This window comes from Microtus pennsylvanicus, chromosome 9 (assembly GCF_037038515.1).
Source record: "Microtus pennsylvanicus isolate mMicPen1 chromosome 9, mMicPen1.hap1, whole genome shotgun sequence".
Taxonomy (NCBI): Eukaryota; Metazoa; Chordata; class Mammalia; order Rodentia; family Cricetidae; genus Microtus; species Microtus pennsylvanicus.
In genome coordinates this window covers 45,697,371-45,712,500 of record NC_134587.1, presented here as the reverse complement: position 1 = coordinate 45,712,500, position 15,130 = coordinate 45,697,371, and the positions used below count along the sequence as shown (strand labels likewise).

Genomic DNA, 15,130 nt, shown 5'->3' with positions numbered 1-15,130 from the left:
AGTGGAAAGGAGTCAAAGTATGAAGCTTCTTAAGAACAGAGAAAATGTGGACCTGATTTGATTTGCTCTTAAGGATTTCTGTTCTAATGGTGTCTGGGTTTGTTTTTTAAGGGCGCCTCACACTTTCCAGGGATGCACTGAGTATTCACAGATGGGTAACAGGATACTTCTGATTTGCTCTAAATAAGGAATGACAATGACAAATGCTGCCAACTGTGGGGAAGGGGAACCCTCATTCGTTGCTGGCAGGATGTAAAACAAGCTAGCTACCTTGGAAAGTTGAGTGTGGTGCTTCATTTTCTTCTTCTTCCTTTTTTGTTTTTTGTTTTCCAAGACAGAATTTCTCTATAACAGTCCTGGCTGTCTGGGAACCCACACTGTAGACCAGGCTGGCCTCGAACTCAGAGAGATCTGCCTGCCTCTGCCTCCTGAGTGCTGGGATTAAAGGTGTGTGCCACCACACACAGGTAGTGTAGTACTTTCTTAAAAATTAAACCCAACCCTACCCTATAGGATAGCCTGGCAATCCACTCCAGTCCTGGGTGTCACCCAGAGAAACAAGGACAGGCAGTGTCACAGACTTGCATGTGAATGACGGTGGCAGGATTGTTCTTTGTACAGAGATGGGCATGGGGCACACGCCTGTAATCCAGCACTGGGAAGACAGAGGGAGGAAAACAGACGTCAGCTGTACAGGCCCAGAGTGGAGTGGTGTAATAATAAATAACATCAAATTACTGATTGGATTCGGGAGATGGCTCAGTGGATAAAAATGCTTGCCATATAAGCACAAGGACCTTAACCCAGATCCCATGGACCCACCTAAAGGCAGGTGTGTGGTAGCACTCATGCTTGGGTCTATGAGAGGTGGAGACAGGAGAATCCCCAGAAACTTGCAAACTAAGCTGACACATACAATAGTGAATAAATCCCTGCCTCATACAAGATGGGAGGCAAGGACACCCAAGTCTGCCCTCTGACTTCTACACAAACATCTCAGGGCACATATACACATACAGTATGAATACACAGAAGATAACCTGAGCCATGGCACAACATGGATGAATCTAAAAAGTCTAAGAAGCCAGGGACAAAAGCAGCCCTGCTGTGTGACTCCATTTCTCATGGAGTACCTGACAAAGGACAGTCTATGCAAACACAAAGTAGAAGTGTCGCTGACTGGGCATGGAGCAAAAGAGATGTGGCAGCAGACTTCCACACTCATTAATCAAGAGTGAAAAATCTGAAGAGATGCAAGCAGAAAAAAGAAATTAAACTAGGCCTGAGGATCGATACGACAGGCATGATGGAGGACTTCATCTCAGGTGACTGACAGGCCATTAGGATGCAGTCCCTGACATCCAGGGTGACTCAAAACAGGAGTGTGCAGAAGCTAGCTGGAGACATGGGCGAGCTGTCACCCAAGGGGGCAGAAGGACAGGCATCGGGAAGTACCCCAGATAAGGAAGTCAGCAGACAGCCTGAGAGCAGTGATTTCAACACCTCAATTGAGTCTGGCCTTGGTCCTAGAGGCTAGGAAGTTCCCTCCTTGGCACAACCCAGCAGTGTCTTCTCCGAGCCCATATCCCAAGCCAGCCAGGCTGACTGAGAGCCTCCTGGAGGCCTCTGTGGCCAGTACTCCAGCACACCCACAGTCCTGGGAACCCAAAGTGGGTTCCCACAGTCCTCTCCCACACCCACAGGCTCCACTCTCCTTCCGCCTCCCCATGGTATCCAGGTACACCATCACTACAGGCTGTTAGTTATAACTGTCAGCTAGGGGGGGTTGGGCCAGGTCCTGCCCTCAGGTGAGCAGCCTCCACGTGGACAGGGACTGTCCCCGCATCAATCATCCCTCTAGCCAGTTGCCTAGGTCAAAAAATCTTAGTCTTTTAAAGTCTCTTCTACATTTTTTTCTTTTAGAACATAACTTTTTCAGGAGAGAAGGGGGAGTTGACAATCACTTTATCTGGTTTTGGTTTATTTTAAAAGCTGGGGGTTTTTTTTGTTTTGTTTTTGTTTTTCGAGACAGGATTTCTCTGTGGCTTTGGAGTCTGTCCTGGAACTAGCTCTGTAGACCAGGCTGGTCTCGAACTCACAGAGATCTGCCTGCCTCTGCCTCCCGAGTGCTGGGATTAAAAGTGTGCAGAGGCAGGAGGTTGGGTCAAGGCAAGCCTGGTCTACAGAGCAAATTCCAAGACAGCCAGGGCTATGCAAAGAAACCCTGCCTCAAGAAAAAAGAAGAGTAAGGAATATACAGAAAGGTCAAAAGACAAGGGCTGTGAGAAGACCAAGAAAACAAATGAGAGATGGAAAATACCGAGAGCAAATTAAAAATGAAGACATTCTTTCCTACTTTAGGAAACTATAAACAGTTGAGAAGAGAGAAGTGACACCTGCGCAAGTGGGCAGGTACATGGGAGTTCATAATACAACTGTACCTACTCTGCTGCATTCAAAATTGTTGGTGCTAAAAAGTTTTATAAGCACCAATGCCACAGAAATGGCTCAGCAGTTAAGAGAATGTATGGCCCTTGCAGGGGACCCAAGTGTGATTCCTAGGGAGCAGCTTACAACTGCCTATTACTCCTGCTCGCACACGCACACACACACCGACACACAAAAAGAAAAATAAAACGAATCTTTTAAAGAATCAATTGATATTCCAGATATTTGGTGATCAAGTTCTTCCAAGTCTGGGTTTCTAACCTGATCAAGTCTATACTTCCCAACCTCAAGCAGAGCAAGACCATCTTGAGCCTTTTAGATAGGCCTTCTCTGGGCAAATGCCATCTACTTAGACAATAAATTAAGACTAAGAAAAGATTCTAGCACCAACTATGGAATAAGTTTAGGGAAGATGTTCCAGGAGAGAACCATCAAGTCACTTGGCACAGGAGAGAATCAATCACAGCGCTACACTAAGTTAGCACAAGAGAGAAATCAACTGCAGAACTACTCTAGGTTTGCTTCTACCACCAAGGCGGGATATCAGGTTGGTATATGATGGCCACTAAGGCTGGCCGATATAAATGCTGCCAGTGTTTACCTGATGATACCAGGCAACTGGCATTTTAATACTAGAAATGTTGGACAGGGAACCAGGAGACATGCTCCTAGTGTGTTCTGTTGCAAGTTTTCTTTCTAATTCCTAAGCTTTACGATCTCAGCTTCATTGATTTTGCAGTAAAAACAATCTGTAAACTTCGAAATGGGAGAACTTAGAAGTTAGGAGTTCTTAGCTCCGGTTGGGAACTATTGATAAGATGTATCAGAACCACGAGGCCACGGGAAGGCAAAGAAAGTGGTGTGGCTGAAAGAAAGGACAAGCACTTCTCTGGGCAGAACTGCTACAGCTCTCAGTTGGGATCTTCAAAAGGAGCCAAGACTGACCTGTGGTTAAGAGTCACCTTACTCCAGACCATTTGTATCTACAAACAAAAAAGCCGGCATTGCAAGAACGCCTGTATGGATCTGGCCAGGTTTCAATTCCAGACTCTGTCTGTGTTCTTCAAACTCTACGTTCACAAGACTGATGCTTCACGACTAACGCAAGGTGTTTTACAAGACAGCTGTGTCAAGGTCCACAAACTTCTTGGAACACTATTAGGAAAATGTACAAGGCTTTGAGTCATAATGATGTCATCTTCTGTTCCCCAGATATGCTAACCTGCTGACAACCCTGTGTAAGCCTTACAGAACTTTAAACTGTGGGTTACCATAGCGGTTCCTAGTGTTCATTCCAGGTCTATCCCTTAGACAAGGGCCACAGAGACAGAAAGAAAAAGACCCACTCTTAGAAGCACTTTAAATGCTGAGTTTGGATCCTGAGGGTTGTTCCTCCTTCCTTCCTTCCTTTCTTCTTTCTTTCTTTTTGAAATCAAGGCATATATTTCCGGCGAGATTTGAATCGAGCACCCTAAAGCAAGCAGGGAAAAAGATTCCGCACACCTTCAAAGCGCCAGGTACAGGCGCACGGAAGGGCGGAGATCGCGGACAAGAGAAACTGGGATTAAAGTTGTGTGCAAGGGTAAGCAGGGAAAGGAGGTTACCACAGGCGTGAATTCCAGGGAAGGCAGCAGGGGTCGCAGGAGCGGCCTCCCAGGTCCTTGGGGCTTTAGACAGTCACTAGGCCCCTTCCCCAAGACCTCAAAGCTGCAGGGACCAGACTACCCAAGGCACCCGCACCGCGTAGTCCGTCGCGATAGGGCCGCGCAAACCCCTAGATCGGGAACCAAACTTAGAGAACCCGCAGGGCCGAAGTTGGTTCATCCCGGAGCAGCTGTCGCGCCCCGGTCTCCACCCCCTGTCCCTGTCCCCAGTCTGCCAGGCCTTACTTTGAGCGCCAGGTGGTGGACGCGGCCCAAGCCGGGGTCGACCAGCAGCTCCAGGAACGCCAGCAGTGATAGCAGTCGCAGACAGTAGGGGCCCGAGCAGCTGACGGGCACCGGGACTGCCATGTTTGTTCCAGCATCACCAACTACTTCCTCTCCCACCCACTTCCGGGTCAAAGTGCGACGCCCCGGAAGTGCTCCAGGAAGGGGGTGCGGCCACCACCTCTGAGATCTTTAGGATCATTTTACTTCAAAATACAGCTCTTTGGTTACGCAGGGATTTCAGCGGGCCATCTCGGGACTTTTCAGTTGACTTCTCAGTGCGGACTTCCGGTGAAGCCCCTCTGAGGACCTTGAAGCGTTTGCTATGACAACCATGGCGGGGCAAGAAGACCAACCCGGGCCTCCTTTCTGCCTCGCCGGGCTTGGGGAGTGAGGGACCTGGACCAAAGGCTGGAACCCGCAGTGGCTGCCACACACTCCCTGGCTGTGGACTGGCCTGTCGTCGGTGGTAATAACTTAGAAATTGTTGGCTTGTCTTAGACCGCTTGATTTATTATTATCCTAAGCCCTTTACCACAAACCGCAGGCGAAATAGTTGCAGTAACAGGATTTATTGAGTATATATGAAGCAATCATCAAGGCTTTTTTTTTGATGGTATTTAATCTTTGGGACAATCTAATCAGATAAGAAGTAGGTGTCATACTTATCCCCTGCTATACGTAAGCTCTGAGAATGGTCATTTGGTTCAGGCTGAGCCGGGGATCACATGGAAATTTTTCACTGATGATCATTTTGCTCATGGGATTTCATGCCACCACTAGAGTATGAGCTGTAATGTCTTCTATTTTCGTCCCTGTGGAAAGCTTGCTTCTGGTCCTTGGCACTTGAGGACTTGGTAGGAGGTCCCTGATAGCATTGTTTATCAAGGAGTTACAGGAAACAAGTATATTAAAAGTGCTGATTGTCAAGTGTGTTTACTTTTTAAACAACCCACACACACACACACACACACACACACACACACACACACACACACACACCAGCTTTTCAAAACAGTTTCTCTTGCTGTCCTGGAACTTGCTTTATAGACCAGGCTGTCCTCGAACTCACAGAGACCCACCTCCCTCTGCCTCCAGAGTGCTGGGATTAAAGATGTGTATCACCACTGCCTGGCTTTAGGTCCTTGTTTTTAACTGGACACACAAGTAATGTATGCTCATGTGGTGTGTCTGTGTGTGCTAATTATTTAAACAAAACAGGCTATAATAAAAATGACTAGGAATCCCTCTACCAGGCAGCCACCAATGTATAGGTGTGTTGACACCTATGACAGAATCAGATTCCCAAAACTTCTAACTGGAAATAGGAATGGAATGTAGAATTTTTGTTTGTTCATCTTTATATATGTATGTGTACCATGTTTAGGTACCTGAGGGTAGAAGGTGCCAGAAGATAATGTCAGATCCTGCTGAGCCATCTCTTCAGCCCAACGGGATGCAAAACGGTCAACTTAAAAATTAATTTGGAAGCTGGGCAGTGGTGGGGCGCGCCTTTAATCCCAGCACTTGGAAGGCAGAGGCAAGGGGATCTCTGTGAGTTTGAGGCCAGCCTGGTCTATAAGAGCTAGTTACAGTTATAGGACAGGCTCTAAAAACTACGGTGAAACCCTGTCTCAAAAAAAAAAAAAAAACAAAAAAACAGAGAAACCCTGTCTCGAAAAACCAAATAAATAAAAAATAAACAACTAAAAATAAAAAGAATCTTTAAAAAAAAAAAGGAAGAAGAAAAAAAATCACTTGTTGCTAGTGGTGTTGACTCACATCTTTGAGAATCTCTGACTGAGTTCAAGACCAGCCAGAAATACACAGGAAATCATGTATCAAAGAGAAAGAAAGAAAGAAAGAAAGAAAGAAAGAAAGAAAGAAAGAAAAGGAAGGAAGAAATTAAAAAAAAACACAAATCACTTGGGACAATATAGATGTACAGAACTGAAAGTGAGAAGGGGCTCAGTTCCCAGTGTCAGAATCTTCAGAACTGACAAATCTAATCCTTCTCTTGACTAAAAACCAGTGCAAGCCCAGTCACACCCTCTTCAAAGGCAAAAGTAGAGCAGGTAGGTGGAGACACAGAGGTGTAGTTTATCTTAAAATACCTGTAAGTTTCAGGGAGGGAAAGGCAGTAACTACTGGTTGGTGGCTGTCCTTCTCTTCCCTTGGGTGTCGGGCCATCTCTTTTGAATATGCAATCTTCCTGTTTGAGCAGGATTTTCATCTGACCCCACCTCTTTACAGATAATGAAGCCTAGAGCAGGAAACTCTAGCATTAATCTTTTGCAGCTCTTTGCGGAGAGATGGGAAATGGTTTTCTGAGTGAACTTATGTGATCTATACATATATTGTGTTGTCTAAAATCAGGAAAGTCTGCCAAGATGCATATGTTCTTTTTTCAGATGAAGTTTGGTTGGGTGAACTAACTCAGAGGCAGTCTGTGCCTGCAGAAATGACCCGCCAGCACACTCATACCCACCCTACTCACGAAGCCCAGAGCAAATCCTCTGTCCTGCCTGCTGTAGAGAAAGACCACTGCATGCTGGGTTAGACTGGACGGTTCTGTAGGGAACCCAGGTCTGTCCGTTTTCTTTCCCAGGTATGAACACTGCCAGGGAATGCTATGTGACTTTCCAAAGGTCACACAGCCTTTTGAGGAGTTTTAGCAGGGCATCCATAAAACCAGGACTGAAACTTCAATCACAACAGAAGTGGATCTGGCTTCTTGCCCGATATTATGAACAGCTTTGTAATTTTTTTTTTAAAAAGGAGTTATTATTCTATTCTTACTTTGTATATGTGTGTGGGTGGGGGAGTGTGTGTGAACACAGGTTTCCTGGAGGCCAAAAGAGTTTTCAGAACCCCTGGAGCTGGAAAGTGGAAGTGAGCCATATGATGTGGGTGCTGGGAATCCAATTCAGATCCTCCACAAAAGCAGTGTGCATGCCTACTGCTGAGCTGCCCCTCCAGCCTCAGCTTTCTGATTTTTGTGGTTTTGTATTTTAAAAAGGGTAGCAAGCTGGCATGGTAACATAGCTTTGACTTCAGGACAGGAAGTCTGAGATAAAAGTCACCTGTTGGGGCTGGAGCTTATCAGCCCAGCATGTGCATGGATGTGATCTGGGATTCAGTTCGCCTGAAAAAGAGAATAAAAGTGTGAGAAATCTGATACTTTGTTTTGGGGAGCAAGAAGAAAGGCTAAAGACGGTTAAGGGGGAAAATGTAAATGTTTATGTGTATACTTGTATACCTGAGTGTATGTGCATACACACCATATGCATGCAGGAGCCTGCCGAGGCCAAAAGAGAGCATCAGCTCCTCTGCAGCTGGAGTTACACATGGTTGTTGGCCACTGTGTGGCTGCTGGGAACTGAAACTGGGTCGTATGGATGGGCAGTCTGTGCTCTTAATTGAGCCATTTCTCCCGCCCCCATTTAAGTGATTTTTACTTGAGAAAAATGTTAAACAGATGAATTTTTCAGAGAGATTTTCCTTTCTTATGTTGTAGTACTGAGACTTCATACATGCTAGACAAGCCCTCGTCTACTGGTCTATAGTCCCATCCTATTTTTTACTTTTTAAAGTTCAGTGCCTAATTGATGATAATAATAATCTGGACTAGAGAGATACTCAGCATTTAAGAGCACTTACTGGCCGGTAGGTGGTGGCACACGACTTTAATCCCAGCACTTGGGAGGATCACTCAGGAGGCAGAGACAGGTGGATCTCTGTGAGTCCGAGACCAGCCTGGTTTATAAGAACTAGTTCCAGCAGAGCAGTGTGGTGCATGCCTTTAATCTCAGCACTCAGGAGGCAGAGGCGGGGGATCTCCGTGAGTTCGAGGCCAGCCTGGTCTACAAGAGCTAGTTCCAGGACAGGCTCCAAAGCTACAGAGAAACCCTGTCTCAAAAAACAAAACCAAAAAAAAAAAAAAAAGAACTAGTTCCAGGACAGGCACAAAAGCTACAGACAGACTCCCCCCCCCAAAAGCACTTAAACACTTACTGACCTTATAGAGGGCTGGAGTTTGTTCCCAGCACCAATATGGTGACTGACAGCCACCTATAATCCCAGTTCCAGGGGATCCAGTGCCCTCTTCTGGCCTCTGTGGGCACCTGGCACACATACAAACATGCACATAGCCGGGCGGTGGTGGCGCACGCCTTTAATCCCAGCACTCAGGAGGCAGAGGCAGGCGGATCTCTGTGAGTTCGAGACCAGCCTGGTCTACAAGAGCTAGTTCCAGGACAGGCTCCAAAACCACAGAGAAACCCTGTCTCGAAAAACAAAAAAAAAAAAACACCATGCACATAAATATAATAATAATAATAACAATAAAAGCCATGCATGATGGCACACACATTTAATCATAGCACTTGGGAGGCAGAGGCAAAGGTAGGTGGATCTCTGTGTTCGAGGCCAGCCCGGTCTATATAGTGAATTCCAGGACTACATCATGAGACTCTGTCTCAAAATAATAATAATAAGATGGAGTTGGTGGTTAAGAGCACTTACCTTTTGTCCAGAGGACCCAAGTTCAGTTCCTAGCACCCATATCAGGAAGCTCACAACCACCTGTCAGTCCAGCTCCAAAGGATTCAGTTTCTTCCTCTGGCCTCCATGGCACCTCACACACATATACGCATGTACACACATAAGTAAAAATAAAGACCAATAAATAATAAAGTTCAATACCACTTTTTAGAAGGTCTGTCTTTCAGTTTGACTAACCTGAAAACAGAATGTCCAGGTACCTTCAGTTCCTCTTAGTGTGGCAAAGTATCTATTCCAAAGAAGAATTCTGTCTCGTGGTGGTGACACTTTTGCCAAACTTTAAAGTCTTTAGGGTTTCTTCATTTTTGAGCCTGGAAATTATGACAAAACTTCCACAAGGCCACACCAGTCCAATCTGCTCAGTGGTTTGTGGGAATGTCTATCTTTGTGTGTTTGGGAACCCTGTGAACTCAATCGTTATTTTGAAATCCAGAGGAAGGAGCATGGAAGACCCCTTACAAAGTCTTAGAAAACCTGTTACCAGGAGTCGGTGTGGAATGTTCTTCCAATGCTGGGTCCCAGAAAGGTATAACACATGACTTCCTACTTTCCGGAAAAGGTCATTTGTGTAACCAGGATGCTGTGACCAGCACATCTTGTTGAGTAACAAAACAAGTTATGCCTGCTTCTCCCTGGCAGCGCCTTCCAGGGGGCATTAAACCAAGGCACCCACTGGAAAAGCCTGAGGTCAAGAAGGGCAGAGCTCCTTCACCCTGGCTTTGAGCCTGGCTCTCTTTTAATCACGAGCCCTTGCAGTCTGCAGGATCAATTCAAAGTTGCCACTGGTAGGAAATTCGTGTTTGAATTCAAACTTGTAGTTTGAATACAGTGCTATTGATAATACGTACCCTGGGCTCAGACAGTTGGAGAAAATAAGACATAACTGCTGTTTGTTTTTCCTTTCACCAAAGGTTTTATTTATTTATTTATTTATTTATTTTTGGTTTTTCAAGACAGGGTTTCTCTGTAGCTTTCACCAAAGTTTTTATTACGTTTATTTATGTGTGCATTGGGGAGGGGCACATGCCATAGAGAATATGTGGAGGTCAGGGGATGATATTCAAAAGTCTTCTCTTCCCACCATGAGTAACCAGGATAGAACTTAAGTCGGCAGGTTTTTGGCAGCTTGTTTACCTTCTGAGCTGTCCAACAGTTCTGTTTGTCTTTTCAGAAGAGTTCTTTCAGACCCCAAAGCTAACACCGTAAGGAACCAGAGGCTTCTCAGAACTTGGCAACATCCATTGGCCATGTCTTCCAGATTGTGGTGGAGAATTTCAGCATCTCCTGAGACACAGAAGAAAACTTTGAGAACATTTTTGGCAACTGAGAAAGCATCAGTCCAGTGGCCCCGACACACCTTCTGTGGGCTGAAGGTGCGATGGAAATGCCCTTGAGAATCATTTTTCAACCTAGGGACACTGTATATAATCTGCCCAGCTCTGAGCAGCCCATGTTTCATGCTTATACAGTCTTTACAGTCCTTCAGAGAACTCCGTCGTTGGTATTAAAATCTAGTTGCAGTTTTAAGATTACACTCACTAGAAAGTTCCTGCTTTTATCCTGTTCCTAGTTTTTCCGCTTGGCTGCTTCTGGGGTCCCAAGAATGTACAGCCAGTTCTCAATTTACCATGACTCAACCAACAGTTGTGGGTTTCCTGGAATACTAAATGCTTTGTTTTGTACTCAGGTCATTTCAAAGCCAGCCTTGGCTGCATAGTGAGTTTGAAGTCTGCCTAGACTACACGCGGGACCCTGTCTTAAAAAAGAAAAGCAAAAAACAAAAACAAAAAAAACAGTAAGCCAGGTTTGATGGCACACCCCTCCCAGCACTCAAGAGGCAGAGGCAGGCAGATCTCTGTGAGTTCAAGACCAGCCTGGTCTATAGAGTGAGTTCCGAGACAGCCAGGGATGCACAAAATAGAAAAGGAGTTTATTGAGATTTAACTCCATTGTAAGTAAAGCTATGGAAAATTTTAAGCTCCACTCAGATAGAAACCATTGACGGGGGTGTCATTAGGAAACTAGTGGTAGACAACCAGTCATCTTGCCCTGCTGTTCTAGCCAAGGGTCTAGCTCTAGCAGCGGTTTGTAAGGTATTGCTTCCTTGCTGTGGCACGCAGGAAAAGGAAAGGAGGCTTGTACTTGTGCCCTCTTTGCTCAACCCTTTGCAGATATTTTCTTTTAGTATTGAAGAAGCCATGAGGTTCCATTGTAAGAGAGGAAACTGAGGTTTGGAGAAGGGAAGTTCTGAGCTGCCCGCCCTGAGCTCGGCATGTCTGAACCTCAGTAAAGTGTGTGTTTGCCCAGCATTTCAGCCTCCTGGGAGTCTGTGAAGCCCCCTTTTTGTAAATGAGGAAACTGAAGCTCAGACAGCGTAGGTTGCCAGAGGCCACATGCCTAGTAAGGACTGAACTCTGGGATCCCCAACAATTAATTATAAAACCCTATCTGCCACTGAACAGGTACCTACCTACAAACCCCAAATGAGATGTTCATTATAATTCCATGCAGGGTGAGCACTGTCCAAATCCCTGATAGATTTGCCTCTGACTACTCAGAAGTACCTACGGAAGCAAGAGGACCACCCACCAAAGTTGTGGGCCAGCCTGGGCTATGGAATAAAACCTTGTCTCAGAAAATAAGGGCTCAGAGGATGGCTCAGCCAGTAAAGGCACTTGTTATCGAGACTGATGACCTAAAGTCAGTTCCTAGGAACCGCATGGTGAAGGAGAAAACAACTCCCACAAGTTGTTCTCTGGCCACTACGTGTGTGCTGTATGTGTACTCCCCCACACACATACTAAGTACATTGAGAAATATAAAAAATTTTATAAAGAAAGCAAACCGCAGCCGGGCGATGGTGGCGCACGCCTTTAATCCCAGCACTCAGGAGGCAGAGACAGGTGGATTTCTGAGTTCAAGGCTAGCCTGGTCTACAGAGCTAGTTCCAGGACAGGCTCCAAATCTACAGAGAAACCCTGTCTCAAAAAAAAAAAAGAAGAAGAAGAAGAAAAAGGGCTGGAGAGATGGCTCAGAGGTTAAGAGCACTGACTGTTCTTCCAAAGGTCCTGAGTTCAATCCCTAGCAACCATATGGTGGCTCACAACCATCTGTAATGAGTTCTAGTGCCCTCTTCTGGCCTGCAGACATACATGGAAGGAATGCTGTATACATAATAAATCAATAAATATTTAAGAAAAGAAAAGAAAAAGAAAGAAAGAAAAAAAGAACAGCAGACCAATCAGCCTAAGAGCTTATGCAGGCTGGGTCTGTGCTGTGTTCGTCAGATGCCTCCCTTTAGGTTAGCCCTTTCATGCCATCAGATCATTCGAAGGCACAGACCACAGCTTTGTGAGTCAGGCTGGAGCAGGTGTGCAGCTGGGTGAGCATTTGCATAGGGCGAGAACACCCCTGCTAAAAGGTCAATACCACATTTCTCTTCCATTTTCTGAAGCTTTTGACTGTAAACATTTTCCAGTTGCCCTGCAGACTTAAACAAAACAAAACCAGTGAGAGGCGCTAAGTGGGCCCAGTTAACTTGGCTCCTGAACTTCTTGTGGCTTTCAAGGGTTCCCTAACAGTTTAGGCATCTCTCTCTTCTACAGTTCCTTCTGCTTCTTCTGCTTCTTTCTCTGTAGGGCACAGGTTGTTCTACCCCTGGCTACACTGTTTTTTGCAAGTGGTCATTCTAGTTTTATGAAGTCGAGATTAGATCATTTTGTGGACTAAGAAGGAAACAACCAACAAACAGAGGCACAGGTGACGATAATGATGACGCAGCAGGGTCTTGCTAAGTAACTGGCCATTTCCAACTTTGAGTAGCTAATACCTGTGTCAGTGCTGGGCCTGGAAAGACGGCGTAGTGTGGCTCAGAGCACTGGCTTGATTCTCAGCACCCACACGATGGCTCACAACCTATCTGTAGTTCAGTTCCAGGGGATCTAGCACCCTCTCTGGTCTCCAAGGGCAGCAGACACGAATGTGGTACACTGATATACATGCAGACAAAACAGCGGTACACATTAAAAACCGAAACACAACAAAACAACCCTGTGGCCTAGATAATTAACATTGCTTACATTTTGAAGTCCACTAACTCACCCTAGCTGGCCATCCTGACCCTTACATATCCAGCCCAGACTTGGAAAATGTGGGGACAAAATATTTAAAGACACAAAGGATGGGGGAGGGGCTTGTAACTGACAAAAGAGCCCCAGTTTTGATGGTTTCAATGTAACTACCCCACAAAGGAAGTAGGAGGTCTTGAGGTTTGAGGCAATGTTCTGAGCTCCACCCCTCCTTCCTTTTTCTTTCCTTCCTTTTACTTTTTAAACAAAGTATTATTATTTGGTGTTTGATTTTGTTTTGTTTTGTTTTAAACAGAGTCTCACTATGGCCTGGAACTTACTGTGTAACCCAGACCTTTAACTCCACCTGCCTATACCTCCCACCACACCCTTATTGTTATCTAGCTGTCTATTGTTTATTTATTTCTGTATTTTGTCAAGGTTTCACTTTGAAGTCCAGGTCAATATGCTTGGTACTCACTATGTGGCTCAGGTTGGCCTCTTCCTGCCTCTGCCTCAAAAGTGCTGAGACTACAAGTGTGGGCTTGCAGTCCACACACTGGGCTGAAATTCACCCTTCAAGGAGAATCTTCCAACAGGTTGAAGAGAGCAGGGAGCAAAGAAAACGTTTAGAAGAGGGACCTGTTCTGGAGGTCATGGCCCTGGAGAAAAGGTCTCTGCAGTAGCATTCAAAGAAAGAAAAGTTGTGGAGACAGTCTGAAGGATTCTGAGGAAATAGTTGAAAACCCCAGATTCCCCACAGCTACTGAGAAATGACATTCTGTGGAGTTTTGGAGGAGTTAATGGTCCTAATTCTGCACCAGCTACCCTCTGGCCAGTTCACCTTGGTTCACACCACTAGGCCGCGGGCGACTGGCAAACACTGCCTCCCTTTGGTGGCTGGGGCTCTCCTACTAGAGGGGAAATCCATCCAAGATCACCAGCTTGGAGGCTGGATTTGAACCCTCCAAGTTCTCAGTGGGTCCTAGAGACTCTATGGTCCGTCAGCGGGGTAAGAGGATTTCGTTACTGAGATTCCTGGCTGAACAAGTAGGAAAGGGCTTGTTCTACAGATTATAATTCTTTGGCTGCTCATCCTCGAGTTTCTTCCCTGGTTTCCCGGATCTGCTCGGTCTCTATATTTGCCTCAACGTCACGGTTCAAGGCCCCACTCCCAAGCACGCTGACCGGCTCGTTAGCCTCCCCGGTGGCTGGATGGAGGGAGAAACCGCTCTGGAAGTCTCTAAGGTGGGCGCCGGTGGCCGCTGGGCGAAAGTTCTGAAACGCAAAGCTGTGCTCGGAGCAGTGGGTGGAGGGCAGATCGCGATGCAGCGTCGTGATCACGAACGGGCCAGTCTGCAAGCAGTGAGCGCGGGTCCCGAGAGAGTAGGGCGCACTAGCTGCCGAAAACCGACTACACGGAGAGGTCCCGAAGGCCTCGCGTCCTTCCGGACCCCCGGGCAACCGGGCCAAAGGGAGTCTGGGGGCGGGACGGTCCGCTCGAGCTGTCAGTCCGGCCCCTCCCCGCCCCGCCTTTCGTCCCGCCCCACCCCGCCCCTCGGCTCCGGTGCGGGCGGGCGCGCTGCGGCGGTCGCTGCTGCTGCTTCCTCGGGCCATTTTGCTCCGCGCGGAGAGACGAGAGGTGTAGAGCAGGGCTAGAGGAGGCGCGGGCCAGAGGAAACGGCAGGCGGCGGGCTTCCCGCATTCGCAGTGTCCGGAGGGGCTCAGCGATCGCCGGCGAAGGGGTCGGGGCCCTTTCGGGGGCCCTTTCCCGGTCCCTGCATCATGAGCTGGGGCACCGAGCTCTGGGTGAGTGAGGGGCCGGGCCGCGGGCGGCCTGGGCGGGAGGCGCGGCGAGGGGCCTCTGCGTGCGTTGTCGCCCAGCGAGGAAGGAACGCGGATCGGGTGGCCCTGGCGGTCTGAAGCCGGTGCAGGGCTGGATCCCGGCGCCCGGAGCGGCCACCCGCGGGCGATCCCTGGGGGCGTGGGGCCCGCGCCGTGCGGGACTGCGTAATTGCGCGCGCCCCTGGACGGAGCTCTGGGGCAGATCTATGCTCCCGGGTGCGGGCGGATCCCGCGCTGCTACCGGGGGCGGGGCGGCCTGGCAGGCTCGGGGTTTCGGGT

General features: G+C 47.4%; 2 protein-coding genes and 1 long non-coding RNA gene across 24 annotated transcripts in view; 2 read left to right on the top strand and 1 right to left on the bottom strand.

The window, feature by feature from the left end:
- The window catches only part of Gpr107 (G protein-coupled receptor 107), a 62,388-nt gene extending 57,893 nt beyond the window's left edge, over nt 1-4,495 (bottom strand). Inside the window, exon 1 of the mRNA XM_075985767.1 lies at nt 4,338-4,495. Coding sequence (XP_075841882.1) covers nt 4,338-4,460 — 123 coding nt within the window. The 5' untranslated portion in view covers nt 4,461-4,495. The remainder of the gene's footprint in view (nt 1-4,337) is intronic.
- A 29-nt stretch (nt 4,496-4,524) lies between these two features.
- On the top strand, nt 4,525-11,248 carry LOC142857475 (uncharacterized). Its single transcript, XR_012911822.1, has 3 exons — nt 4,525-4,845; nt 6,788-6,962; nt 10,111-11,248. It is a non-coding gene; the product is annotated as an uncharacterized LOC142857475 (long non-coding RNA).
- Nucleotides 11,249-14,549: 3,301 nt separating this feature from the next.
- Fnbp1 (formin binding protein 1) overlaps nt 14,550-15,130 on the top strand; it is a 125,786-nt gene continuing 125,205 nt past the window's right edge. For 21 of the 22 annotated variants that reach the window (XM_075985766.1, XM_075985759.1, XM_075985747.1 and 18 more), the window contains exon 1: nt 14,560-14,815. In XM_075985766.1, coding sequence (XP_075841881.1) covers nt 14,792-14,815 — 24 coding nt within the window. In that variant the 5' untranslated portion in view covers nt 14,560-14,791. Of the gene's footprint in view, nt 14,816-15,130 lie in introns of all 22 variants that reach the window. The other variant, XM_075985755.1, reaches the window with a different exon arrangement.